This window comes from Aulonocara stuartgranti (assembly GCF_965226115.1).
Source record: "Aulonocara stuartgranti genome assembly, chromosome: 13".
NCBI classification, from domain to species: domain Eukaryota; kingdom Metazoa; phylum Chordata; class Actinopteri; order Cichliformes; family Cichlidae; genus Aulonocara; species Aulonocara stuartgranti.
Genome location: NC_138949.1, coordinates 17,884,925 through 17,912,497, shown reverse-complemented (window position 1 = coordinate 17,912,497; position 27,573 = coordinate 17,884,925). Strand labels below are relative to the sequence as shown.

At 41.1% G+C, this 27,573-nt stretch overlaps 3 protein-coding genes across 3 annotated transcripts; 1 reads left to right on the top strand and 2 right to left on the bottom strand.

The window, feature by feature from the left end:
• Positions 1 to 5,425: 5,425 nt before the first annotated feature.
• On the bottom strand, positions 5,426 to 7,869 carry nkx3.3 (NK3 homeobox 3). Its single transcript, XM_082556213.1, has 2 exons — positions 7,366 to 7,869; positions 5,426 to 6,738 (listed from the first exon to the last, which is right to left on the bottom strand). Exons 1-2 carry the CDS (start codon positions 7,607 to 7,609, stop codon positions 6,203 to 6,205), a joined length of 780 nt encoding a protein of 259 aa, XP_082412339.1. The 5' UTR covers positions 7,610 to 7,869; the 3' UTR covers positions 5,426 to 6,202.
• Positions 7,870 to 10,908: 3,039 nt separating this feature from the next.
• Positions 10,909 to 13,482, bottom strand: nkx2.3 (NK2 homeobox 3). Its single transcript, XM_082556772.1, has 2 exons — positions 12,767 to 13,482; positions 10,909 to 12,005 (listed from the first exon to the last, which is right to left on the bottom strand). The coding sequence occupies exons 1-2, from the start codon at positions 13,155 to 13,157 to the stop codon at positions 11,362 to 11,364; spliced, it is 1,035 nt and encodes a 344-aa protein (XP_082412898.1). The 5' UTR covers positions 13,158 to 13,482; the 3' UTR covers positions 10,909 to 11,361.
• Positions 13,483 to 22,307: 8,825 nt separating this feature from the next.
• On the top strand, positions 22,308 to 27,539 carry got1 (glutamic-oxaloacetic transaminase 1, soluble). The gene is made up of 9 exons (XM_082556771.1): positions 22,308 to 22,696; positions 24,060 to 24,241; positions 24,326 to 24,449; positions 24,739 to 24,851; positions 24,944 to 25,048; positions 25,215 to 25,365; positions 25,726 to 25,891; positions 26,000 to 26,142; positions 26,337 to 27,539. The coding sequence occupies exons 1-9, from the start codon at positions 22,588 to 22,590 to the stop codon at positions 26,474 to 26,476; spliced, it is 1,233 nt and encodes a 410-aa protein (XP_082412897.1). The 5' UTR covers positions 22,308 to 22,587; the 3' UTR covers positions 26,477 to 27,539.
• Positions 27,540 to 27,573: the final 34 nt, after the last annotated feature.

The following is a 27,573-nucleotide window of genomic DNA, read 5'->3' as shown; positions in this document are numbered from 1 at the left end:
AGAAGTCTCGGTGCCAACAGCCGTTATGTGACCGTGGTATTGTTAAATCAACAAGGCCCTTAAGAAAATAATTCCTATTGCAATAGGCGCATCGGAAATGCATGCATAATTGCTGCTCAGGGGCCTTGTGAGAATGCTCTGTCAATAGATCTGTATCTTAAAAACGCAGCCTAGCATGGATTATGTGAGGACTGCCATTCCTGTGTTGCACACTACAGAGGCAGCCCCACCCTCAAGGCATTCCTCTGCAACATAAAAGACAGCAGGTAATTACCTGTTTCCACTGCCATTATTAAGTGTTATTTAAATCTGCTATTAATACTCTGTTAAGTTGTGGGAGCTGGTGCGAGTGATTGTTCAAAGAGGCGGACAAACACGTTCTTCTGCACCGCTGTCTGGTCGTCTCTTCCCTTTCTTTCACTCTCTCTCTGCCGTCTCCGGACGTGCTCGCGAGGAGACACAAAAACAAAGCACAACTCAAAATGTTTATATACTTAAGCATCGCATTTAGAGTAATGTTTCATAGCTCAGTGGACTACTGGCTGGAGCACATTCCCGGGCACAAATGCTCTTAAAGAAGTGATAAAGGATGTGACCTTAGAGTGATTCACTGCAGTGATAATAAAGAACGGATAAGAGCTGTTGTTTCCGGTTTTGTACCTGGAACGAGTTTGAATTTCTTATCCACAGAACATCTGACCTACCCAGAAAACGGTGGCAAGCACTTCTAAACAATTGTTGAACTTTGGTGATAATAGTGAAGCTGGTACGATGGTTACGAATCAAGGAGCTATCAGATAATGACAAAGGAGTGCCGAGATAGTTTTTTTTTTAACTCCCCAGTGTATAATTTTAGAAGTGGAGCAGTAAAAGGAGTCATTAATGTAATGAGTTGTGTTTTACAGATGCCATAATGACAGTTATGAAGCTCAATAGCTGACGGTGATCAAAAAATTCTTAATTTGATGCTACCTGTTGGGTAAACTCATGGGTGTCAATTGCACATTCTGTCAATGACGGTGTTTAAAGTGATACTGAGTAAGCGATGCCTATGTTATGGTTATCTTAGTAAAGCATGTACTAATTGCTACTTAGGCCACAATCGTCTGGAATGGGGGTTAAAATCCTTGCAGAGATCTCTATATTTACTCCATCAGATAATTTAAAAGAAATAACCGTGCAGTGTAACCAGCTGCTTTTCCAGTGATTATCTTATCCCACAGATGAACTTCAACTCTTCCCTCTTGAACTGCTGACAAGTCTCTACCATGTAAGTGCACTGGGTTCCTCGGTATCTTAGCCAGATCTAGCCCTTGCTCATCTCATCCAGTTTCAGTATTGTATTACAATTATGAGATCTAGGATGCTTGCATTGGATAACCAATGTGATGTTACCAATGGCTGCCATCATATACCTCTGTATAGATCTGTTTAGATCAGAATATGCATATATTCAGTCAACAGGAGTCTTGTTCTGCCAAAGGTTTTCTTTGTTTTTTCTATTAAACGGGAGTTTTACCTTCCCACTGTCACCTTGTGTTTTCTCATAGGGGATCATCAGACTGTTGGGGTTTTTGCTCTAATAATTTATGGTCTTTAACTCGCAGCATTAAGGGCTTTGAGGTGTCTGTTGTTGTGAATTGGTGCTACATAAACAAATGAACTGAAAAGCCTCTCCAGAGCAGAACAAGGACTACCGACACCAGCTGCCAACACCAACTGCAGAGTCGACACCAGATCCTCTCTGAAGAAACAGATGAATGACATGGAAGAGCTCCTCGATAGCACACAGGCTGGTAGGAAAAACACAAGATAGCGAGGGCTCGGGGTAGCTGGTTAATAATAAGTGAACACTCAAAATAAGAGCAGTGGGATTGTCCTTTAGGAAATCATTGCATTTTATGTGAAAAATGCTAAAATGAGACGCCAGTTGCGCCACTCAAGCAAGGCTTTGTGTTTAAAACACTGATGTATGTTGCTATAATAGACTGTATATAAAAATGGGAATCAGCTACAGTAGTAGTTTAAGTATTATTAATATGCTCAGGGTAAGATTTTTGCATGGGTCACTACACACATTCAGACACCTGGAAATTAATTCACATAAAAACTACTAATTAACATATTACTAGAAATTAACTTAATGTACTACATTGTTTGCAGTAAAAGCCTTAAAATGCTCCAAAAGTATCACAAAGACTGTGAGCAGCTTCAGTTGTAGATCTCCAAATCCAGTTAAAGCATCCACAATCCTGATGCCATTTAGCATTACCACAGCTACTGTCACAGATGACACTTCCTATGTTAAGTGCAAATCTGCTGAAATAAGTGCCAGCAGCAGAAGCAGCATTGCAGTGCAATAATAATAACACAGAATTATATCCAGGGACACGGTATTAGTCAACTGTGAGCACAAAACTAGCCTAGGTAAGTGTTTTCTCTGGGAATTTGAAGTAAAAAGTATGAAATAACCGTACAACACTTTAGTTTAACAATAACTAAATAATAAATCAACTGAACCTTGCAACTCTTCAGGAGCTGCACAATATTGTCATAAAACCGAAAAATATTTTCTACCTTGCATCTTGTATCTTGGGTTACGTTTTTTAACCAGCTGCTTAAAGCTCTGGTTTTCCATGGTGTAACCATTACCAGTAATTTTGTCCTTTTTCATAGCCTGGTCATTCTCAGCCCTGTTTTTTGATGAAACATATTTGTTTTGTCCACCTTTAGCAGGAGATTTTTTTTCCTATGCTTTTCAGAATTCTGTGCTTTGTTAGAATTTGCTGAAGCAGCTTCCTTTTTGGGTAATAAATCATTAATGGTGGTGACATACGGCTCCTGCTCTCAGACATGCCTGGGCTTATCTCAGTGTTGCGTGCACTAGGACATGGCAGTACAATACCATTGATATCATGACATGGCATTTTTATACCACATAAAAATTTATGCTGGTATTGTTGTTATGATATGGCACCGAGCTAAATCCATGCTCGGAATTATGTTCACCATGGTGATGCAGTGGTTAGCACTCTCACACCTTTTTGCATGTTTGCATGTTCTCCCTGTGCCTGCATGGCTTTCCTCTTGGCACGATTCAAAGACAAGCATCTTAGGTTACAGATTAAATATGGTGAAATGCAGCTCAGGCAGTCCATTTCCATGAAAAAACAAACAAACAAACGATATTTTGATAATTACTACAGTGCATGGATGTAATCTCACCAAATACAGAACCACTGAACTGACCTGATAAAACTAGTAAGGGCCAAGGTCAATCCAGTAATTGAAGTCCATTCTGAGGGGACATGAACATTGGCATTTTATTTCCATTGGTGATCTTTTCCATTGTTTTTTTTTTTTTTAAAGTTAATCGGGTGCAAATAACATTACCAGGTTGACCCAACACTGACCTAACCTTCTTAATATAGTATATCATTTACATGCTGCTTTTACAATGCAAATAGAGATGGTGCATGTGTTTACTTTTAGCTTTGCAATCATATAGGGCAGTTTACATATTGCGGATAAACCCCTGACTGGTTCTCTAACCTCTGTGATGTCTGACTGCTTGTGCTCTTTTTTTCCCTTTTTTTTTTTAGGGGGGGCACCTTGAACTTTGTTGTATGAATGGTAGGTACAGCTCCCAGCAGCTCAGCAGTGTCTTTGATGGAGACAATGTCATAATGTAAAGTAAGGTAAATTGACCTTTTAGCTGAAGCTCACCTGTGAATGAGTTTTAACTGGTGTTAAAACCTTAAACTTATCCTTTGTCGCAGTCTCCTTTCACCGTGCCTGTTTTGTTGTCTGTGGTTGGAAATTTACACGAGTGTGACGCATCACAGAATAGGTGCAGGAAAAGAAAAACTCTTATCTTGTCACGGTAGAAAGCTCTGACTAGACCAACTATTTACCAGCACAATGTGAATAATCAGAGCACATAGAAAGTGGCGTACCGTGGCGCAACAGTGTTACACCCTGACCTTTTCTGCTGAAAAGTGTTGTTTTTTTTAAGTCTTTAAAAGCAAGTGTGCGCAAATGAAAATAATTTATCTGTGAATTATGGTTAGACATCGAAAAGAAGATGTGTTTTTCCTCCCACCCTGAAACCTGCTGCGCACAGTGCCAACCACTTACTGTAGTCTGAAGTGCTGTTTTGATACAAGAGATAGATGGGGTTTGGGCTGGAGCCAGAGTGCAGCAAAAGGTGATCATCTCTGCCAAAGCTGCCTGCGTTGGGAAAAGGGAAGCTGAAGCACTGTTACATCCCAGTTCTTTGATGTCTCTTTAATGTTGTAGTACTGTAATGATAATATTGTTTGGGATTATAAAGACAGGACACTGCGGTGCTTTTTAGACCTTGCAAACCTTTTGTAACCCTGCAGTGTCAAGGGGATCAGTAAACATGTTACATAAACTGTATCTTTTTTAAATATTATTCCTGGGGGAAGATAAATTATTTTATCTGACCATCCTTTCTCCACCATCTGCAAGCTCCTTTGATAAAACACAGGCCTAGATGTTAACTCCCTCTGGATGGTAAATGCAATCAGTTAAAAACCAAACTAAAATGCTGGTCCCCTTGTATAGGAATTACATTTTTTCCTATGGCGTCTGATCACTGTGCCGTTCCTTGAGAGTGATGATGAGGGTGTAGTCTTTTCAGTAAAGCATGATTAATGTGCACTGTCTTGTGCAGCCTGGCTCCATGGTGCAACATCTCCACGGTCTATTAACCATCTCTGACTAGTGCAGCACATAGTAGAGAGCACACCTATGCAGAAGGATTAAGAAACCCCCCCCCACAATTTTTGTATAAAACAACAGCAAAGATTCTTCTTCCTAATATCACGTAAAGGTTTGTGCAATGCTGAAATGTTAGAGGAGGAAGTCAGCCAACTAGATGAACACCCATTTCCAAACAGACACTTTAAAAGCATAAACTCTATCCGTGTGAGATACAGAATGTTAGAAGTACATTCGTGTGAAGAAGCCTTATTGCTTTCTAATCTGTTGCTTTAGTACCGTGCAAAAGAAGAATGTCTTCTTGCAGGTGTTAATGTTAAGTTTCACGATCAATAAAGGTGTCCCATAAATAAAATAAATGCCCACTAAAAGTGTCAGAGGCCTCGGTCAAGCTTCTCACACATCAAGATAAGCTACTTTCTCTTGTTGGGTTTGTATAACTTCCAGATTCCTTTCTGCTCCGTCTGGTCGCTCACAATGAGCTGTTGCTGGCAGTCATGGGGGAAGAAGAAAAAAACAACATATATATCATCCTATGAACTTGTGAGAAACCCAGTCAGCACTTCATTTTAAGACACTGCAGAGATGACCCCATCAAATTTCTAAATTGCATTTAAGATATTGTGCACCATCTGACACCGTAGTATAGGTATGAGGTTAAATATGACAACAGAACCTACATTATTTATATTTTATTTTCATCCATATCCTTATATAGATATTAAAAAACACAGTTCTTATATTTATCACTGTTGTGACCTTGATTTGATTATAAAAACCCCGAATAAAAATCTTGATATAAAAACATGGAGTATTTGAGATGGTGCATCATGGAGAAAGGGGTGATCTACAAATCTGTTGCAAACATAATGTTTTTTTTTATGAACAGAAAGAAGAACTCAGAGTAAAGAAAACTTTTAGGGTCGTGAGAGAAATAATTTCTCCTATATTATTTGAATAAGTTCAAACTTTCATGATGATTTCCACCGTCAACACAATGAAAATGATTTGCTTTGTTGTATTTCTTTTCTTTTCTTTTATTAATCCCACAAGAAAAGGTTGAAATATAACATTGTAGTTAATAATATTATTTTTTTTTTACTTTTGAAAGTTTTGAAATATAATTCATAAAATCACTTTTTAAAAAGTTAAAAGAAATATTTAAAAGTCATGATCCTGGCCAAAGATATACCTGTCACATAAGAGGTTTGAAGAAATCAGTAGTATTTCCCTTTAAAATGTTTTTTTTTCTAACTTGCAAATAGTTACACAATATGAAACTGACAAAATATTAAACTACATTACTTATTCCGATTTAAAAATGGAGGATTTTCTGTATAAAATGTCCAATTACATCGTAAAATCCATCGAGTCAGCAGAAACCTCCTAAAGAGCAGAACGCTTGCATTTGAAGCGACACTTGTTGAAAACAGTTCTGCTTCTTTGCTTCGGAGCCTCAAAGCATCCCTCCACAAAACATGTCCATGTTCCAGGGTTGGTTGTAGTAGTAGTGCAGGTACGGGTAGTACTGATAGCCCCGGTACAGTGGCACAGTCATGGGGATATGTACTCCAATCCCCTGGTGGTATTGCTTTTGATCGTCCCGCACCAGAACTTTTACAGCCACTTTCTTTGGGGAGCTGCATACGACCATTTCGGTCGCCATCTGGCGACGTTTGGTTTTATATCTCCGGTTCTGGAACCAGATTTTCACCTGGGTCTCTGTAAGCTTCAAGGCTCCTGCCAGATCGGCCCGTTCGGGACCAGAAAGGTACCTTTGATTGCTAAAACGGCGCTCCAGCTCGTGGACTTGAGCGTGAGAGAAGGCCGACCTGGTGCGCTTCTTTGCACTGGGCCTGCACTGCTGCGCGTCCGGCGAACAGCTGGAGGTCTCCCCGCCGCGGTTACATCCCTCCTCCTCTGCACTCTCGCACTGCAGTCTTTTCTGCTGTTCGCCCTGCTCCTCACACTGCTCCTGGTCATCTGCAGCGACTGAAATAAAATATAAATCCGTGAACACAAGTAAATGTGCTGCTTCTGTACGTCAGGGTGATAAAGCACAAGGCCCCTGTTTTTTGCTGATAGGTCATTCCAACAAGGTGCTGATGCTGGCCAATATGACAGTTTTCTATTGTATTTCTGTCATGATATTAAAGTTAAGGGATGTACCTGAATAAATACTTTGAACAAGTTTAAACAAATCCCACAGATTTCCACGACGCAGCGTTATAGTTTTTATTTTCCCACAAGCGATGTGCTCTTTACGCACAAAAAAGTCACATGGGGCATGAATAAATAGATACAAATTCTTGAGACAGTAATAATTACACTGTAGTTAGTTAAATTACACATCGATGTATTTTTATGGGGGAAATAATACACAGTTCTTCAATTTAAACACACGGTAACGGGATTTTTTTCTATTGTGAAAACGGTTTCTTACGCAAAATAAATAACTCGATAAAGTGATTATGGCGTGAAACACATTCGAGTTTTGTGATGAATGTTTATGTTCCTTCAACATGATGCTTTGTGCAATATAATTTAGATGAGAACGCCTACACACCAGTTTAAGATTTTTTTCCCGATACTCTTTACAGATGTTAAAAAAAACCCCACCTTCTATGAGCTCTGACTCTTCTCCTGTGTCCTCCTCTGTAGAAACCTCCGATTGGGCGCTTATAACGCGGGGATGTGTGGGAAGTGTCTCCGGGTAGACCTGGTTGCCATCCCTGCCACCATAGCCGGTGCGTGTGTTGTTCGCCTTTGTTTCGCAGAACTCCCCCGCGGTTCCCGGCTTGCCGTTGGCATCGAGTCCGGTGAGGATGTCTTTGATGGAAAAGGATGAAAAACTTAATGTCATAATTCAGATAAGAGCACGGGTATTTCCTCACTCTCGCGCGCGATTTCTTGGGAGGCATCAAGAAATCCGCCACTGGAAAGCAAAAACAAGCCCTCACTACTGATTCGCTCTTTTGCGCGTTGTAATTTAATTGCGGCGAACAGTCTAATGTGCTAATGAGCAGCCTATATCAGGATCTGTCAAGACTGTCAAGCAGTATTTCAACTGCAGCTCCAGTTAAGTTGTGATAGGATGTTATCTGTGCCTGCTGGTCCCTCCTTCGCACCGCCCAGCTTTAACGCTGGCCTCTTTGCTCAGTGTCAGTGAAGGACGAAGGACATTGATTCCCAAAGCTACATGGTTTTATTTTCTTTAGCTCTCGGTATTAGTACTGTGATTTTTTTTTTTAAAAAAAAAAAAAGTAAAATCAATCTAGTTTAATCTGTAAGAGCCAAAGAAAATAAGTAGAACCTTCTGGTTATTCTTAACATGCTATCTGATACTAAACATGAATCAGACCCATTGGAAAATGTTTTCAGTTATTTTTACGCACAGAGCTGCTTTGTTTGCTTAACAGCTTCTTCTTCTCCTCTTCTTTCTCTTCTTCTTCTTCTTCTTCTTCTTTAGGCTGCTTCCTTTAGGTTTACCAACTATCAGATGTCATGTACATGTGTGAAAACCCAACGGTTTACGTTCACTAAGCGTGCGTAAAAATGCTGCTCAGTTCTGGTTTTCACCTGTGAGTTTGGTTTTAAAGCATTTCACAATGCAGGAATTTGCATTTAAAAACCATAAATAACTCTTTTGAAAATTCAAGTTTACTTTCCACTTGAGTCTAAACTAATCCAAAAAGGACTAGTTTGATTTTTAAAAAAATCTTCCATCTATCCATTCATCCATTCATCCATCCATTCGCTACCGCTTATCCTTTTCAGGGTCGCGGAGGGGGGGGGGGGGGCTGGAGCCAATCCCAGCTGTCATAGGGCGAGAGGGTACACCCTGGACAGGTCGCCAGTCTGTCGCAGGGCTTCTTCCATCTATTATTTAGTTTTAATTAAACTAAATGTCCATTTTTTATCATTGTGAATTATGTGACTGGTAAAATTGTGCACAATTTGAATCCTAAAGACCTGCATGTTTAAATATTTTATAATAAAACACATCTTAAGTCCAGTGTGAAGATGGACGTCTGCTGGTTCTGCCTTGTTGCTCGAACAGGTGTCTAGCGCCGCCATGTGGACAGGATTCTTGGTCTTCGCAGTTACACGTGAGTGAAAATAAAAGAGGACAGCTACGCACATGCACATACGCACTCCCATAAAGACCAGGATTACACAATCTACCTTTCAGGTGAGGAGATGTACTGACAGATGCGGCGAGCTGCTTCCTCCATGTTTTTTGTTTCTAGTAATTGCAGTAAAATCTCCCTTTGTACCTCAAAGCCAGATCACCCTCCAGGGTGTTTTTAAGTGCCTGGGAGGGATAAATTTAAATTTTAGCGCAGTTTCCTGTGTCCAAACCACAACATGTCAGTTTCAAAATAGAACATCTGAATCCTGCAAATCAGCTTCGGAATGCAGTTTATTATTCATTTTGCAAAAACGGTTTGAAATCAATGGCGTCATGTTGATTATAATTATGGAGTCTCACACGTCATTACACGTGTCTAAATAAAACCTCGACCCTACGTGCCTTTGTCCAGTGAGGAGCGTTAAGCGTGAAATTCTGCAAGTGCATATGTTCTACCAAAAGAGATATTTTTGATGAGATTTGGTTTGTGAGGAAAGATTTAGTTTACTGTTGTGCTCACACAGAAAGAGTATAACGTTTGAACTTTTGTGGACTTGTGATCAACTGGCTTTTTCAGTCAAAACCTTTTCTTTTTTTCTTTTTTCTTTTTTAATATTTAATACTATATCAGATAAAAGCCAATCAAGTCACGCGGAATTTTGACGACTTATTATTGTTTTACGCTAAACCGAATATTAACGTTCCAGTATTCTTGGTTCCAGTATACTTGGTAATAGTGCTGTAGACATGAAAACATGTCCTAGCACAGCTGACAGGGTGCAGCCAGAATGAAACCCAATGATAGAGCTTTTATTCCCGCTTTCTTTCCTTCTCTATATTTGGGCCTCGGTTCTATTGTGAGCTCCTTGCGTGTCTGCCTCTAGACACTTTGTTTTAGGAAACTCCACGCCTATACAGCGCAGCGATGAGCCGCTGAGCTGCTATCTTTGGAAGCAGAAGATAGCGATCGCGGCAGTGTCTGTCAGAGAACCCGTGGCCAAGCCGCGTCCTCAGGCATCGCCGTCCTGTCGCCAGCTCTATTTACACTAGTGACTCTGCAGCACTTAGAGCTGACACCAGGTATGTCCTACCGGCAGTGCAGTAGCCGAGGGAAGTGGCCAGTGAAGCTATCAAGGGAGACAAACACGCTGTTTACTTTGCCATTTATCTCCATTAATAGCGTCAGGGTATTCGGCGTGCCTGGTGGGTAAAGGCTTTGCTTAAGTCCATCGCTAAACAACGAAGTGTGTGTGTGTGTGTGTGTGTGTGTGTGTGTGTGTGTGTGTGTGTGTGTGTGTGTGTGTGTGTGTGTGTGTGTGTGTGTGTGTGTGTGTTAGAGAGAGTTGAAGAAAGAGTATATATGTGGTCTGGGTTTGCCTCACTGTGAGTGAGTGCAGATCAGTATTTATTATGTAATTATGACATTATTGTAATTATAAATGTGACACAGCTTTAGGTAATCTATTATTATTATTATTATTATTATTATTATTATTATTATTATTATTTAGCAAAAGAAGAGGAGTCGTAAGAGTATTTATCATCCAATGTTCTTCTCGTTTTTATGCTCTGTGGGTCCGGGGATGCTGGCCGTCTGGTTAATGTCCATCTCTGAATCCTGACCGGACATTAGCTCGCCTTTAAATTCTCTCTGTTTCTGGTTCTTGTCTCAAGCCGAAGTCTAGCGCAAGCTTTCTCACACAAGAAAAAAAAACGTTTTCTTGGCTTGAGAAAAGATTTCAGACGATAAGAAATGTTGGAATAGACCTCAGTCAACATCATTAAAAAAAAGAAGAAAAAGAACAGATACACGCACAGATTCACACACAAAGCACACTCCACTTCAATCAGTCGTGCCATGACAGTTATTATGCTCTTTAATTCCACGATCGCTGATAACTTGCATCGTTTTGTGGTTTTTAACTCGAGCCTAGAAACAGCCTTATTTGAGCGCCTCTTTTTTTAAATCAGTTCATTGGCTTTCAGTGTCACTCACTTAGTTTTGGAGTGAAAAAAACAAAGCGGGAGATCTTAATAGAAATAATACTAAATTGTCCTGCATTTGTGATCCATGTTAATTTCTTGCAACTTTATGCATCCAAATAAAATTCATGAAAGACTTCACTTTCTTAATGAAATCTATAGGTCTTTGCGTAACCGAAAATTTACACGGGATTTTCCTTTATTTTTTAAGCACAATACATCAGTTTTGAACCATTGCGGATAGTTTTGGCTAATCCGTCAAACATAATACAACAACTTCACTAAGTTTTCTAAACACGTGGCTCAGAGGGGGAAAAAATTATTATAATTATAATAGTCCATTTTTCTTCATATGCCTGTGGAGTTAGAACAAACTGACCCCTGCGCTCTGTAATGTGTTACGGAATTTGAAATTGTGGTTTTCACGGCATTAGTTGAAGATGTTTACATGCTCGAGTCTATCCATCAAGACAGGCTTCTGATTGTGCGCAAAGACCGCGCTACCATGCCCGGATGCCCTGCAGAGCTCCTTGGCAGGGTGTGACACTTGGTCCTTGGGGAGCCTGGCTTTGCGTCTGTCCGCTAATGTTCCCCAAATTCATATTCATGAAAGCATTGGCAGAGGCGTTGCTGGGCGGGAGAGAAGGGAAACTAGAATAAGTACAAGAGTAAGTGTTGCTATACACCGAGTTGTTATAGCTGTAGGCTGGATAGCCGTTGTAGCTGTACGGATTGGGAGCTCCGACTGTGTAAGGGGGATTATAGTTCTGAGATCCAGCGAGACAAGGCCTCCCATCTCGGACGAGAACCGGCACAGCCACCCTCCTTGGAGGCGGTGGTGGGTGGTGATGGTGGTGATGATGACCCGCAATCTCCAGGGTCTTGTCCTGCCGCTGCCTCTTGCATTTGTACCTCCTGTTCTGGAACCAGATCTTGACCTGGGTAGAGGTGAGCTTAAGGGAGCTGGCCAGATGCTCTCTCTCCGGGGCGGACAGGTAACGCTGCTGCTTGAAGCGCCGCTCCAACTCAAACACCTGAGCCTGGGAAAAGAGGACGCGAGGTTTCCGTCTGGTCCTCTGCTGCTTGGTGGCCGGCTTCTCCGAGTCTGGATCCTCACACTCACCCGGCATGACACCGCAGCTCTCTGCATGGAGAAACCATGTTCAATTACACATCAGAGCTAGCATCTTGATTATTTTCAAGTATATATTTATTACAAATTTAATTCTTATTCTTATTATTTATTGTACAAGTGTATTGGAAGTGGCCTAATTGAAAATTGCTAGTAAAATGTATTGAAAAATAAAATTAGGGAGGCATACTAATAATGACGTCATGTTATATACGAACATTAACTAAACGTGAATGTTGATACATTCAAATCAGATGAGGCTAAATATAGTTTCTGTCTTGTGTTTCTGGAAGTGTCTACGTCTTTTTAAATGCGTGACAATTTGGATCATCAGTTTAATATATTCAGCAAACATAAATTAGCAGCTTGCAAATGTAAACACTTTAATCTCTGCCAGTCTTACTCAGTTAGCTGGCAGCTAATGAATTGTATGAAATAATAATCTTTTTGTTGTTGTTGTTGTTCTTTGCCGTCCATTGTTTGGTCCTATTATGAAAATATATATTATGTATATTATTAACCAGGGGCCTATTTTCTTGTTGTCCGTGTTAGGCGATCAATTTATAATAATTTAAACAGAAATCGGAAAACGTTTCAACAGAAACTGCTCATCAAATGTATCAATGTCAGATTTGATGAGCCTTTTTTTGTCTCGTAGGAAACTTTAATTCAGATTTTATGATTTGATTTTCTCCTTTGGCATTTTCGTCCATGTGCATTTTTATACAATTAACACCCTCAGAGTAACTCGCTTCAGTAGACTGTGTACTCACTGCCGTCATGCTCGTCCTGCTCTGTCTCCGGCCGGAGGTCTGCAGAGTGGGTTTGCCCCAGGTTGCCGAACACCTCCACGTGGATACCGGAGTCCGTCAGTCGGTCTTGCACATTCAGTGAGTTGAGGTACGCCATCCTCTCCTCGCTCTCCGACAGGCAGGAGCTGATGGGGCTTGGGGTGTCTCTGCCCGCCAGCATGCAGGAGGGCGGCGAGTGAGAACGGAAGGATTTGTTCGATAGAGCTCCAGGCTGTGAGAGCGCACCAGAGAGACCGAAGCAGGAGATCAGCTGTAGCTGGTGCTGCTGAGACTGTTGTTGGAGCTCTAACTTCAGAATGTCCTTCACGGAAAAAGGCGTGGAGGACGAACCTATGACCGGACTAGGAATCATTATTACCACCAAGAAAGAGATGGCAAAATATACCGATCAGCAGTCCAAGAACGGGACCGATTCGCCTCCGGACGCGCAAAAGAAGAAAATTAGGCGTGCGTAAACCAGAGGAACGGCCGCGCTCTGTTGTTTTTGCATACACACCGAAGACAACTGATTTTCTCTCAGCTGTGACATCCCTCTTAGTTGCATATGCGTCTGTGGCTGGATGGGTGAGAGAGAAAGAGAAAGATCGATCCCGTTTGGTTGGCTGAATTCAGTTATCTAGCGAGAGAGGGTCAGCCAAGATGCTGTCCTCTCCCTCTCAGTGACGTCCTGAAGCGGGGGAGGGATTGGTAGGGTCTCCCTCTCTCTCTCTCTCTCTCTCTCTCTCTCTCTCTCTCTCTCTCTCTCTCTCTCTCTCTCTCTCTCGCACTCTTCCTCCCCCTTTCCCTCTCTGTTCTATTTAGGTGTAGCCTACATATGTCAGGAAGTTATCCCTAATTTATGAAATAATATTGATGCCATCGACTGCAGTGAAACTGGGAAATATTTTGAAAGGTAAGGAACTTCTTAATTCATGCTTTAAATGTTTCTGCATCAACGCTGTCACACAATTGTAATAATTAGGCAAAGCATATTATGTTGTGTAGTTTAATGCAAATAGCCCACAAAAATACTTAACTTGGCGGAACCAATATTTATTTATTCGATTATTTATGTATTATTTTTAAAGAATTTCACTTATTTCTTGGACGATCCCTCAACATCGCAGATTTGGCGATTTTTAAGATTAGGCCTATCTTTTTTTCCCCTCTCGGCAATTCCTTGATAATATCATATAACGAGAGTGTGGGAAATGAGATGAATCCGGCAACCGTGAGAGGCATAAAGAATGCTCAGTGCTAAATTGTTGTCTGTGAATTATTTATGGCTTATTTATTTGTGGAAGTTTTAGGATGATTTGGCCACGAAAATGTGGCCACAATAATAGTTCCTCTTGACACTGGTAAAAGGAAAGCAAAAACCTTTTATGAATAAATAAATAAATGATCAGCTTCAAGCGCTACAAGGAAAGAAAATAATAATTATTATATTAACAATTATATTATATTGTATATTAATAGGTAAATTAATGAGCTTTCATTTTAATTTACCTTTGTGCTTAAGGGATAAACGTGCTGAAACGAGACACCTCTCTTCTGGTCGACTATCTTTGGCCAGGTCCAGGCGCCAGGGTTTGAGGACCCATTGCTCTCAAACCGTGTGGAAAGAAAAGAAGAGCATGTCCACATAATCTCATCCGCTCACCATCAACAAGGCGCTGTTTAGAAATGGATAGCGTCACCCCCTCCCATGGAGATACACGTCTATTCAAAAAAGGCCGGTTTAAGTGGAGTAGTTTAAGTCAAGAGCTGAACTGAGTCTGAAAAAAAGAAAAGCTTTTAGGCCACAGTAACTCTCTGTGCACTCTGAAAAAATATAGTGGTCACTTAGTGCTGCTTGGACGCAAATTTAAACATTAAATAATTTATCAAGATTTACTAATAAGGAAAAGTAATTTCCACACAGTGGAAGTTTGCGCGAGTTAGGTGGAATTTACGTGATAGAAGCTCGTAAAGCAACCCAAAGGGCAGTAAATCTGGTCATTTTGTTTCCCAAATATTTACTCATTCCTTTTTAATGAGTGCAATAATTTAAAAATACCAAACATAGACATAAATGAGTAATAGCTGTGTGTGTGTGTGTGTGTGTGTGGGGGGGGGGGGGTGCTTTGTTTTGTTTTATTTAAAGTGTTTAGGAGAAAATTATTAATACCCCAAAAGAGATTACGCGGTTAAAACAATTACTTGTATACACGGGTCCGAGCAGAGTCACCACGCTTTCGACCTAGAGTGCACAGGGCCTCTAAAGCCCCCCACTGACCATCATCACGGGCTTCGCGTGCCACCGGCAGTCCAAAAGTGGCCAAGTAAAGACTCGTGTTTACGGAGCGGAAGAGTCTGTTTCCTGCCTTTAACAAAACCCAGACTCCCAGAGAGTGTCAAGGAGCGACTCGTTGGTGAATGCGACTCCCCAATACATCATCTTCATTTCTGAATCGTCTTGATAGCCTCGGTAAGGTCGAGTCCACAGCAGAGGTCAGAGCGGATACAGGCTGCAGAGGCCTAAGCCTTAAAAAAAATTAAATGGATTTTGAAAAATAACTTTTAAAAAAAACCCCGATCAGCTTTCTGCCTCCGTGGGAGTCAAATTTCAGTCACTCCGCACAATTCACTTTCTGGTGAGTTCTTCAAAGTTAGTGTTTTGCCAAGCAGCGCTTAACGTGTCTCTTCTTGTTTCCCTCCTTATCTCCATATTTCTGGCAGTCTAACGTATACTGAAGCAGGGCAGGGGCAGGTGTACAGTACACCACTGAGATACAGGGTGCACAGAGCACAGACCAGACGTTTGAAGAAATAACAAAATTTATCATCGCTGCTTCTGGGTTTTGTGTCTGACTGGTTGATGCAAACAGCTGTTTATTTATGAGAGAATGAAGGTTTGATATTATGACTTGACAGAGTTGTGTAGAAGAGCACTTACAATCCTTTTACAATGGAGGTGATTATTAACAGGCTCTACCAACAGCCTGTATGTGTGATGAGGAACTCAAGTGTGACTATCCATTTGTCTTAAAGTGCTCTTAATCAGCCAATAACAACAATAGATTGCTACTTTAGGAAAATAGATTAGCTCAAGTGCGTTTTCCCCAATGTCCAACAAGTCCAACAGGATTATTTAACTGGGTGTGACGCTTTCCCCATCATCTTGCATATAGGGCATGCAATATGTAAATAATGAGGCTGTGCATTACAGAAAAAAAAAACTTGAAAAGATTGTGAGAGCAGATACAGAGTGTGTCCGCCTCATGTAGCTCATAATTAACTTTCCGTTTTCCTTTAATTTCATGGTCAACAGAAAGAATGGCAGTGGACCAAACTGTTGTGTGGCAGTAATGTCTCAGTTCTTCTGGGTCCCGGAAGGTGAGTCTTATCAGCAACCCATGTGGTGGTGTCAGTAGCCAGGACCCAGACTGTGCTATTGTGCCGCTGCCTGGAACCGAGTGACGGATGACAGCACCTTCTCATTGGAGGAAATGAGGAGGCCAAAGGCGAGCCCGCGTCGGGCCAGATTTTTCAGCAAAAACCCTGTTCTCACCCACTTACTTTGGACTCTGATAGAGCCATATAGTCCACAAAGGCAGGCCTATGATAATAGTTAACACTCCCTCAGGGTTCATTGTGTTAACCAGGTTAGGAAAAAAGATACCCTAATTAGCTGTCTTGTTTGAAAGACAGTGAGAGGGTGATTTGTTTGAGAGCTGACACCTTGTTCTGTGTATCACAGTTCTAACTTAGAGACCATGAAAAGAGGAAGTGAGGTCAGGCCAGTCTGGATCCCCTGCCCTTTGCCCTCCCTTGGGCCTCATAAATTAGGCTGCTGTAATTCCCTCCCAGACGGCCTTGCCCCAGCAGGTGTGTGTTTGTATATATGAGTGCGAACAGAGGGGGATGTAAGGGTTGTAATATCTATGATCTACGGTGTTGGGAATGTAGTTTGGGAGGAAACAAGCAACCTAAATATGCTTATCCTCTCTGCTGCCATGCAGTCAATGTAGATAAAGACAGTGCGGGGAGGCAGGCTTTCAAATGAGAGGATGTAGGTGCCTCTAGTTGCTTATATACGCTGTCCCACTTGGCTAGAGCTGGTGAAAATTTTTTTAAAAAATTATCAAAAGGTTGAATCAAGTTCAGCTTGCTGCTGGAGGAACTCTCTCTAACTTGCTGAATCAGTAACAGCTCTCTTGGGAAGGACAATGTTACCATAAAATAAAAGTATGCGTGCATCCTGGCTTCCAGAGGTAAACATCCTTGAGAGAAAATATTAGCATCTGTCCAGCAACCGCGGTGGTATTTCTATCAAAGTGACAGACTGTTTTGGCAAATATCTGACTAGTTATCAATAAAGTCCCATTTTTGTAAATACTAACTGTATAAAATATCTAACAATGCAGCTTCAGCACGCAGCGGGTTTTGGCAATGCTGATGCTCAGATTAACCATTAGGATCAAAGCTGACCAGGCCTTCAATCAGACAGCTTTGCTACAAGCTCCAGCGCTGGCAGGCATTCATCCTCATATATGAAGATACAGAGTCCCAGATCTGTAGCTGACCCTGAACTTTGACCTCCTAGCAAAAGGGAGAATTGGTCTCCCCATCTGGATTCAAAATATACAACATAATTAGAAGTCATGAAAGATAAAGTTTGTTTCCTTTGTCACTTATCATATTTGTGTCTCTTTACCTAATCCAGACAAAAAAGCAAGTACTTTGGGTTAAAAAAAAATTAAAAAAACATCTTCCACTTCCTGTCTTTGTGTCTTAGCGTGCATATTTGTATAAAGCCAAAGTGCCTGAGTTGGTAAAAAGACAAAATCAATCAAGTGGAACAACACAACGTAGACCTTGTGTTTGAGGTTCCACCCAGCTTGAAGGCCACATCAGCGAAAAACAATGAGACACAACCATTTTTAATATTCCTTCAAAGTCCAAATGCAGTCCTGTTAAAAAGTACACCCAATGATTCAGTAGCTACCTTTAGAAGCAGTAACTCGAAGTTATAATTTTCTGTTTAACTTTATCAGTCTCTCACATCGCTAAGAAGGAATTTTGGCCCACTCTTTTTTACATTATTGCTTCAGTTCATGTGGGCATTTATTTATGCACATCCCTTTATAGTATTTCAATCAGGTTGAAGTCAGGACTTTGACTGGGCCATTGCAACGCCTTGATTTATTTTTTTCTTCTTCATCCATTCTGCTGTGGATTTGCTGCTGTGCCGGGAATCACTGTCTTGTTGTATGACTCAGTTTTAGCGAAGCTTTATCTTTTAGACAGATGGCCTCACATTTGTTTCTACAATACTTTGCTATTCAGAGGGGTTCAATGTCGACTCAATGAGCGCAAGCTCCAACTTTGTAAACCTAAGCCATCCTGCCATGTCCTTTTTTAGAAAGAGGAAACTCTTCCAAATAAGCCATACACATTCAGTCTTTTCATAATTGTACTGTCGTGAACTTTAACATTTAACATGCTAATTAACGTCTGTAGAGTCTGAGATTTAGCTTTCTAGTTTGTCTGCAGTTTCTCTGAATGTTTCACAAGACTGCATACTGCCGTGTGTACACTTTCTTATTCACTGTATGTGAATGTATACATACCAACTTATACTCAAGCAAAACAGCTAAGGCATTTTAATGGTTTGTTTTAATTTACCTCTGTATTTTTGGAAATGTTTGATTAATTAAGACAAATTTCAGGAGAATGTTATGTAAAATAAATATAGGACTTCCTGTATCTTATTATCTGTTTCTAGCAGTTGTGTTAAGCTAACTACTGGCAGTTTGCCCTTTTCTGCATTGTCAGGTGCAAGAGGACTATATATCACCATATCGATCTGAAATATGCTCACTATAGTGCTTAGGTGTTGTTTTATTTTGCGTGAGTGGCACATGCAGTCTTAAATTGTCAGGCTTCTTCCAATGGTGTGTAGCCCTTATGTCAGTGAGTTTACTTTTTGCCTCCATGTTGTTAACTGTGGGCTCCATACATTTGAACTTGTGGAACATACAGACCCCGTCAAAGCAATATTAGGCATGAGATGTCTGAGATTTTGCATCTTCCAGTACAATTCAACTAAGGTTGCACTTGGATGTATTCGTGGCTCATACTACGGTAGTTCACTGAGTCCAGTTGTAGGTTGTCATCTTTTGTCAGCAGGGTAGAAATCTGCATGCACACAAAAAAAGGAGATTTTATGTCATGATATCAAATGGAGCACAAAAGACATTTGCAACCTAAACTTGCACAGACAAACGCTCATGCACCCTGGTTGGAATGTAGTCTGACACAGAGATTACTGATATCTATTACTGCATGCACGGTCCGTCAGTCACTGATCTGCTCAGGGAGCAACAGGGAGGTCCTGTGCTCTTTGTTGTTGCTGTGTCTAGTTCCTTGTTAGAGAATTGATGACACTGTCTTTAGAAAACAAACAAGGCGGGAAGCTAAAAAGGTGGTCACTCACCACAGCTCTCTGACCCAGAGACACCGGGGCCAGAGCAACATGTGAACGGCGCTGAAACTTTGCCCTAGGAATGCACAGCGGTGTGTGCGCACACGCTCTTGTTTGTGTTTCTGTGATACCGCAGCTGGAATGTGACTGTATTGTGCCTGAATGCCTTTGTGTGTTTTAGTGTCAGCTTCCTATAAGCAGCGCTGATAACCTGCATGCAAAATTTTAAAGAGAGAAAAAAATCAGATTAAACAAAACCCCATTCACACTTTGACTTTTTTGTCATATTTGTGTTACTCTGCTGGATGCCAAAACAAATGTTCTGTGTTTCCTTCTCAGGGAAATGCAGAGAAAGTGCAGGTGAATGTTGGGCTGAGTAATTGATCGATCTAGCTGTGACACACTCTCTTTGGAGAAACTGTCTTGCTAGAGGCTACTTCTGTCACTCCCTGCTCTGACTCACGCTTCAGAACACAGCCCAGATCGTGGCCCTGGGCCTCCTCTGTATGCACACACTGAGCCCCGCCCCAGGCCCCCAAGCCTTGCTCTAAGGGAGCTCAAATCCCATAATTGCAGAGCTGACAGTGATAGCTAACATACGAGACACCCTCACCTGGTTGGAAAGAATGAAAACATCTACTGTCAGCGTGAAGTGAGGAGATGAGTGGGGGTGGGACCAAGTGGTGAGGAAAGTTAGCAACATGTGGGACAAAACACTGGGGAAAATAGTAACTGGGTGTTGTGTGATAGCAAGGTGTGGGATTAACTGTAGCACTTTAGCTAGGAATGTTTTTGTAAGGGGTTCATAAGGCTTAACCAAAGATATAAAAAGGCTTAAATAATGATTTGTCCATGGCTGAAAGATCAGAAGTTAGACTTTGTTGCTAGTTATTATCATTATCTTATTTTATTTTATTTTATTTTATTTTATTAGGAGGGGTAGGGTAGGAGGTGAAGACTGTGAAAATAAATTTGACAAATTTATATCCAAAAGCATTACTTCATATTCACACTTAATTAATATAACAGCCATGCATTTGTATAAGGAGGAATGCTTACAGTGTTGCAGAACGTTGATTCAGTTTCTCTGGATGCAAGAATCCAGACAAATACTTGGGAATTGTCTTGAGCACCCACAGTGCTTCTTGTACCCACAAAATCACAAGGACAGCATGCAAACTGAAACACAGCAAGGCCTCTGCAAGTTCAAATCTAGAGTCCTTCTCGATGTGAGGAGACAGAGCAAACCACTGCTCCACCTAAAAGGTTGTCTATAGTAGTGCTTCTCTGAGTCATAAAGCATGAATGCCTTGAATAAATGGATTCCACAAACTTTTTTTAAAGCATTTTTTCCTGGTTAACTGTAGGAACAGAAGCAATATTCAAAAATAATATCAGTATATTATCAGCTTATAGCAATATATATTTAAGACTATTTACACCTGTGTACATATTTATCACATGATTTAATGATAACAATAAATTTCTGCTGCTTGTATTTAATCCCGTTCTGTTTTCGTGGTCTCCACTAAGTACTGGGAGGGGGAAAATCATCTATAGCAATTACGTTTCATTATAACCATTGCCAACTCTGTCTGTCTTCTGTTTAGTGCTGGGCAAATATTTTGCAAGAGATCTGTAAGAACCTCTTAGTGAAGATATCCTGCTGCAGCTAAAATCAAGGCAGATGGGCCTGGGACTGAATAAAAAGAGCAAAGCTGCAGGAGCAAAACAAAGAAAAACGAAGAACTAGTGCAGGATGACAGTTGTCAGTGCGTTTATAAGTGAGCTGCTTCAGATTTGGTGGTGTCATTTGAGCCAATGATAGTATAGGAATATAATAAGCACAGTCTTAAGTACATTGGCTTGGTCCGTGTGGTGTTCTCTATTTTATCTGTCAGAGACATTAACAGCAATTAATGACATATAACTTCTTCTTACAATAAGATTACCAACATAACTGGTTTGTCACAAAATACTTCTTGTTACTTCTTGTTACAAATATAGTATGGATGCCTTTGCAAAAAAGGCTAAAATGCACACTTGTTAATGTGAATAAGAGAAATATTCCTAATCTAGAAATTAATGTTAAAAATATATTTCCTTAAAATACGTTTTGTGCAAATTATTGCACATTACAAATTATTATCCAGGACATGTAAGTGTGATTTTTATGTTGTCCATGCAGAAAGTGGAGCTAAATTGTATTTTGTACTCTAGTGAGCATTTTAAACTATAACAGTCCATCAGTGCATGGGAACATCTGATTGTATTGTTCATGTTTTAAATCTTTTAATTTGATATGTTAAAAATGGCTTACAGTTAAACAAAATAGAAAAAAGAAAATAATTTATTTTAAAAAAATGTAAGTAGCATGAAAACACTCAAAGCCAGCACTTCAGCACTAGACAAATATGTGTGTATTTAATTTCACCCCACATAAACTTTTATAACCCATCATTTGTCATAATGCGAAACTTTTGAACTACAAAAACTAAAGTCGAGCCGTGCAACTGCACTCTTATTATACCAGACAGAAAACATAACTAAGTCTTGTCTTCCCACAAAGTCGCCCTCCTGGTCCCGGAGAGCAGGCTGGAGTGGCCTTCATTTATCAACCACTTCAGCTCCTGCAGACAGCTGTGGGGAGAGCACAGAGGAGCCAGTGTGTTTACACCACAGCTCAGCCTAGGCCCTCAGGACAGAACAGATTAGGACACTTGCACATATTCGTCTGCAGAGCGTGGTGACCTAAGCGTGATAGCTGTCTGATCAGCCGGAGTTCGTATTTACATTTATGATGTGACGATGATACAGCAATCAGTCTGTGAGCTCTGACCTTAATTTGTGTTCTATTATTTATTAATGGAAGAATTCTTTCTGTACCAAGTCATGCCAACTAAAGCTCTGTTTAGATGCTCTAGATATGAGCTTTAAAGCAGGTTTATAGCACCACCTTGTGGCGTAGAAATTAAATGCGCTAATCTCATGCACCGCCCACTCGCAGTGACGCTTCCTCAACCCCACACATTAGCTAGAGGATTTGTCAATCCCCTGCCCGCGGCGTTCATTGGGCAACAGCGCCTGTGCGTTTGTTTTATTGACCTTTGAACTGACAGGGATCAACGCCGAGAGCGATTTCTATTGGTAAATCCACTCACACCCACTTTGCAGTGACCAAATCCAAGTTGAAGGTGAAAGTCTTCCATCATCCCGCTCAGCCAGCTGATCAAGTGACAGCTCGTCTCTTCGTGCTGCCGCAGCCTCCCACAGTGCAAAAAAAAAAAGAAGTAAACAAATAAATAAATATATATATATATATTTATTTTAAAAAATGTCGCTATTTTCTGAAGTCCCCCAGGCTGCCCCTGTGGCTGTCTTCAAGTTGACGCAGGATTTCAATAACGACCAGTTTCCAAATAAGGTGAACCTCGGAGTAGGAGGTAAGTTGTGCATTGTTGTCAGTCATTCATTGCATCCCAGAGGGAAAGGTTCTCCAGCCTGTCTTACACCGAGTTCATCTATGTTTGTATGATGGTGCCCTCATATGAATTTCTAACAAGTTGTTGTTATTATAATCAGAAAGTGACACAAAATTGACTGCTAGCCTCAAACTAAGCACAGCAATAGTTAAAACAGCCTGCTGACTGATATCTGAGCTGTAAAATCTAAACAGAAGCTATCTAGATGTAACTTTAATCAGTTTAGTACACCAGGCAGTCCAGAATGGTGATGGCTCACCTGTGCTGTAATTATTGCTATTGCTTAAATTCATTTTCGGATTAATCTGGCCGCGCTACAGGCTACTCAGTCATCACACACCCACCAACTACTGATTGCAGCTCTGTTGATAATATATCTTTGTTCTGCAATTAGTGTGACACTGAGAGCTGAATCATCTCTGTCCTCTGCTATCCTGCACCTCTCACTCAGCAGACCAGGCAGCTGATTGGATTACTGTTCTGTCATTACACAAGAACAAGCAGGAGTTTAAATTTATTACAGCTCAGTCGTGCTTCTCTCCGAAACAAACCACTGCCACATTTCGTCCTTGAGAGCAGCTGTTTTCTGTGCTAACCTTTCTGCAAGGAGTTATTTCTTCGCTGCTTGCATTGCACAGGAACAGTGTGAGAAGCGTTGATCGCTTAGCTCTGTTTTGGCAGGACAAGGATACCTGAGTCCTGTGATTAGCAGAGGAGGCCGAGGCCTCGTAATCCCTTTCTTTCTCCAGATGGTCAGCTGCTACATGGCAGCTGGGAAATGTAGGCCACACATTTCTCTCTACCTAAAAAAACACAGAGATCTGAAAAAGATCCTTGACTGTAAGGATTTTCTGCTTTTCTGTGACTTTTCAGTCACACGTGACTATAGTACCGGCCCTAGATCTTAATTTAGATGTATTATTACAGATAATCAGTGCCTTTCCAGCTAGTGGACATAACAGAGAGAAAAAGGTAGATCATCGACATCGCCTGGCTAAATCACCCAACAGATATTGAAAGTGCGCCTGTCACAAAACCCTGTGATCTTTGCACTTCTGTTATGACTCAAGAGTCCCATAAAGTCACAAACATCAGGATTACCAAGGTACAGGTGTTAAGCTCGCAAGCTAACCACTTCTGTCTGCTGTATCTGTTTACTGAGCAATTTAAGGAATGTTATATTTAATCTTACTTAGAGGTTTCTTTTTGCTTAAAACTCACTAAAAAAACAACATATCAATGCAGGAGGGAAGGGCCGCTTCCTACTATATTAAGCCATTCTTTCACTTTTTTCTGTAACATTAAATCGCATTGTTCCTTGCAGCCTATCGGACAGATGAAGGCCAGCCCTGGGTTTTGCCGGTGGTGAAAAAAGTGGAGAAGATCATTGTGCATGATGACAGGCTAAACCACGAGTACCTGCCAATCCTGGGCCTGCCTGAGTTCAGATCCTCAGCCTCCAAAATAGTACTGGGAGACAACAGCCCTGCCATCCAGGAAAACAGGGTTTGTGGAGTCAAAAGCCAAACGACACTCTTTGAATTTCTAATGTTTTTACATTTAAACTGACTGTTCGAATGTCACTGCCAGGTCGGGGCTGTCCAGTGTCTGGGTGGTACGGGTGCTCTGAAGATAGGCGCAGAGTTTCTAAGGCGGTTCTACAATGGGAGCAACAACACCAAAACACCCATCTATGTGTCTGCACCTACCTGGGGTACATTCAAGCACACACACAAACATGCAGTGAAGTAGCACACACCTGTAGAGGACTTTAATTTACAGGTTGTTTTGTGAACTTTCCCCAGACTTTAAACTGTAGTTGTTGATAAAGTGTTCTATTGATAAATGTCTTGTTTACAGCTGCATGTTATCAGTGAGCCTGGCTGTATTGTCAGGTCGGATGTGAGGAGTATTTAAAAAAGCATTATTCACTCTTTTATCTAATGAAAGCAATGATAAAAATCGAACGCTGCCCTCAGAGTTTTTCTTACTGTTTTTCTCAGAAAATCACAATGCTGTGTTCAGCAGCGCTGGCTTTGAGGATGTTCGTCCGTACAGGTACTGGGACGCGGAGAAAAGAGGCCTTGATTTGGCTGGCTTCCTTGGTGACTTGGAAGTAAGTACTGCGTGGCAGCATACTGTTCACTTATTACTACATTTTGGTCTTCTGGGTTTCACGTTGCTTCTTCATATCTCCGTTTCCCACAGAGTTGTCCAGAGCACTCAGTCTTTGTCCTGCATGCTTGTGCCCATAATCCGACAGGCACAGACCCCACGCAGGAGCAGTGGAAACAAATCGCTGAAGTTATGATGGTAACATGCGTATAAAGTGCATGCAAACATATACAAATTGTCTGTACTGTGGTCTGAACTGCCACTACTGGCAAAAAGGTGTCATTTTAAACAGGATATTATTTTGCATGCACAGTGTTTATCTCAGTATGATAACCCTTTGATCTTTTATCCGGTTCTCTCCCAGAGGAGGAAGCTGTTTGCGTTCTTTGACTCGGCTTATCAGGGATTCGCCTCAGGTAGTCTGGAGAAAGATGCCTGGGCGGTGCGCTACTTTGTTTCCTCGGGCTTTGAAATGTTCTGTGCCCAGTCGTTCTCCAAGAACTTCGGACTCTACAGTGAGTGATCCTGTGTGTAAAGTGTGCTTTGTATGAATCTACAGAAAATCCCAAGCTAAATCAACTGCAGGGATTAAACTTTGCAGGAAGAGTAACCTTAATATACATCTGTCTGTGAAGGTTCTCAGTCATCCAGTCATCTTAATATACATTGGTCTTATTTTCAGATTATGCTGAGTATAATGTGCACAGAATACATCAAAAACTCTGTTAAATTGAAAGGAATAGCCACAAAATTCAAATTAAGCAAGTCTCAGATTCACCAGAGGAGGAGCTGTTTATCAGATACTGCACCTACACATCAGGTAACAGGTATTAGCTGCTGTATTGTTTAACTGTGACATGTTTTTGTCCCATCAGACGAGCGTGTGGGCAACCTGACCGTTGTGGCTCGCGATGCAGATAACCTGAAACGAGTTCTCTCCCAGATGGAGAAGATTGTCAGGATCACCTGGTCCAACCCACCGTCTCAGGGAGCTCGCATTGTCACCATCACTCTTACCTCACCTGAGCTTTTTAGTGAATGGTAAGTGTAAAATAGCATCATTAAACGATGACTCACACCTGTGCATGAGGCAATATTAAAAAGCAGTCGATATCAGACATGCAGAGTGTTTTCATTCTCTGACTTTAGGCAAGAGAATGTGAAGACCATGGCTAACAGAGTCTTGCTGATGAGGTCTCAGCTGAAAGCTAAGCTCCAAGCTTTGGGGACACCAGGGACCTGGGACCACATCACAAACCAGATCGGCATGTTTAGCTTCACAGGCCTCAACCGTGAGTACAGCAATCACTTCCTTCTGCACACAATCACAGCTCAGTAAAAATGCACATTCCACTGGTCAGTTTAACAAACAATTTCATGGCATCCAAGTTGTTTTAGTTTTTGGGGGGTCGATTTTAAAAAGATCTTTAAAAGATTCAAACACAGTCAGTAAAACTTAAACCAGTATCTGGTGATTTTCCTGCAGCCAAACAAGTGGAATATTTGGTGAAGGAGAAACATATCTACTTAATGGCGAGCAGTCGCATCAACATGTGCGGTTTAACCACTAAGAACATCGACTACGTGGCCGAGTCCATCCACGAGGCCGTCACCAAGGTCCAGTAGAAGAACGGCACCATATCTCCAATTCTCACCACTTCCTGCTGCATTCCTGATCCATCCTGATCACAGGGAATGTGTTTGCATCCAGGTTTCCAGATTTTTCTGGAGCAAATACAATTTCTCATGTGCACAGAGAGCTCACAGGCCCCTGGTTTCTCATTCTTTTTCAGTATTTGTGCTATGCTAGGCTAAATGCATGCTGGGACCAAGTTCTCTATAGACTGCACAAAGATCGTTTGGATCTTTTTTAAGAGCCACAATTTTCCAAACTCTGGAGTACTTATGTAATTGTGTTCATCATTTTTCACCCTTATCTTAGTCCCCAATGTATTGTTTGTAGCTCAAAATATGTGTTTCGTATTTCAAGTTTTATGCATCATTTAGAAGCAAGTCTGTGGCTGTATTACGGTTCCTCAGCAGCACTGACTCTACAGTCTAAAAATGTTATACTGTTCATGACTCATCCATTCAAAGTGTGAAATAGAAGTATTTGTGTGGACAGCAGTAAGAGTTGTTAAGGGGAATGAGAAAAGGAGAATATTAACATGACTAATCTGTATATTTGTGTTTACCACCCCGACGATGAATGAAGAATAAAGAGGCAGTGTTTGTCATTTGTAGATTAAATGTGAACAAATGTTCTAAGGAGGATTTAAGCCTGAACTATGTAATCATATTCATGACAAAGCTCTATGCTAATGACCTCACATTTAATCTGTATTTGTAGAGTCTTTTTTTTTGCTTCCAGTTGACATTCAGTGAGCACAAATGACACTGAGCGTTCTGAACAGGTGCCGTGAACCTGGGGTCGTCACTGCATGCTGAAGGGTTTTGATGTTTCTGGTTCTGTCAGGTACCTGCCAGTGGACGTTGACTGTTCATAGCAGCCGGGCACTGTTACGCAACATTCGTTTGTCACAGCACAAACAAACTAATGATCAACCAGGTTGCTGTCGCACTACTACGCAGGGCATTTACGAAACAGACGTATTGTTAAGCAATGAAAATGTCCTCAGACATTCTGATCAAATGAATGAACTACTTCAATAAAAAACTGTCAAACAGATGTGTGTGAAACTGAGTGATAGTGTTTGCATATA

Coding starts and splice junctions, on each gene's coding strand:
- nkx2.3 (XM_082556772.1), bottom strand. CDS start 13,157: ATGATTCCTAGTCCGGTCATAGGTTCGTCCTCCACGCCTTTTTCCGTG. Junction 12,006..12,766: donor GCAGGACGAGCATGACGGCA/GTGAGTACACAG, acceptor TTCTCCATGCAG/AGAGCTGCGGTGTCATGCCG.
- got1 (XM_082556771.1), top strand. CDS start 22,588: ATGTCGCTATTTTCTGAAGTCCCCCAGGCTGCCCCTGTGGCTGTCTTC. Junction 24,242..24,325: donor CTGCCATCCAGGAAAACAGG/GTTTGTGGAGTC, acceptor TGTCACTGCCAG/GTCGGGGCTGTCCAGTGTCT. Junction 24,450..24,738: donor TGTGTCTGCACCTACCTGGG/GTACATTCAAGC, acceptor TGTTTTTCTCAG/AAAATCACAATGCTGTGTTC.
- nkx3.3 (XM_082556213.1), bottom strand. CDS start 7,609: ATGACATTAAGTTTTTCATCCTTTTCCATCAAAGACATCCTCACCGGA. Junction 6,739..7,365: donor AGAGTCAGAGCTCATAGAAG/GTGGGGTTTTTT, acceptor ATTTTATTTCAG/TCGCTGCAGATGACCAGGAG.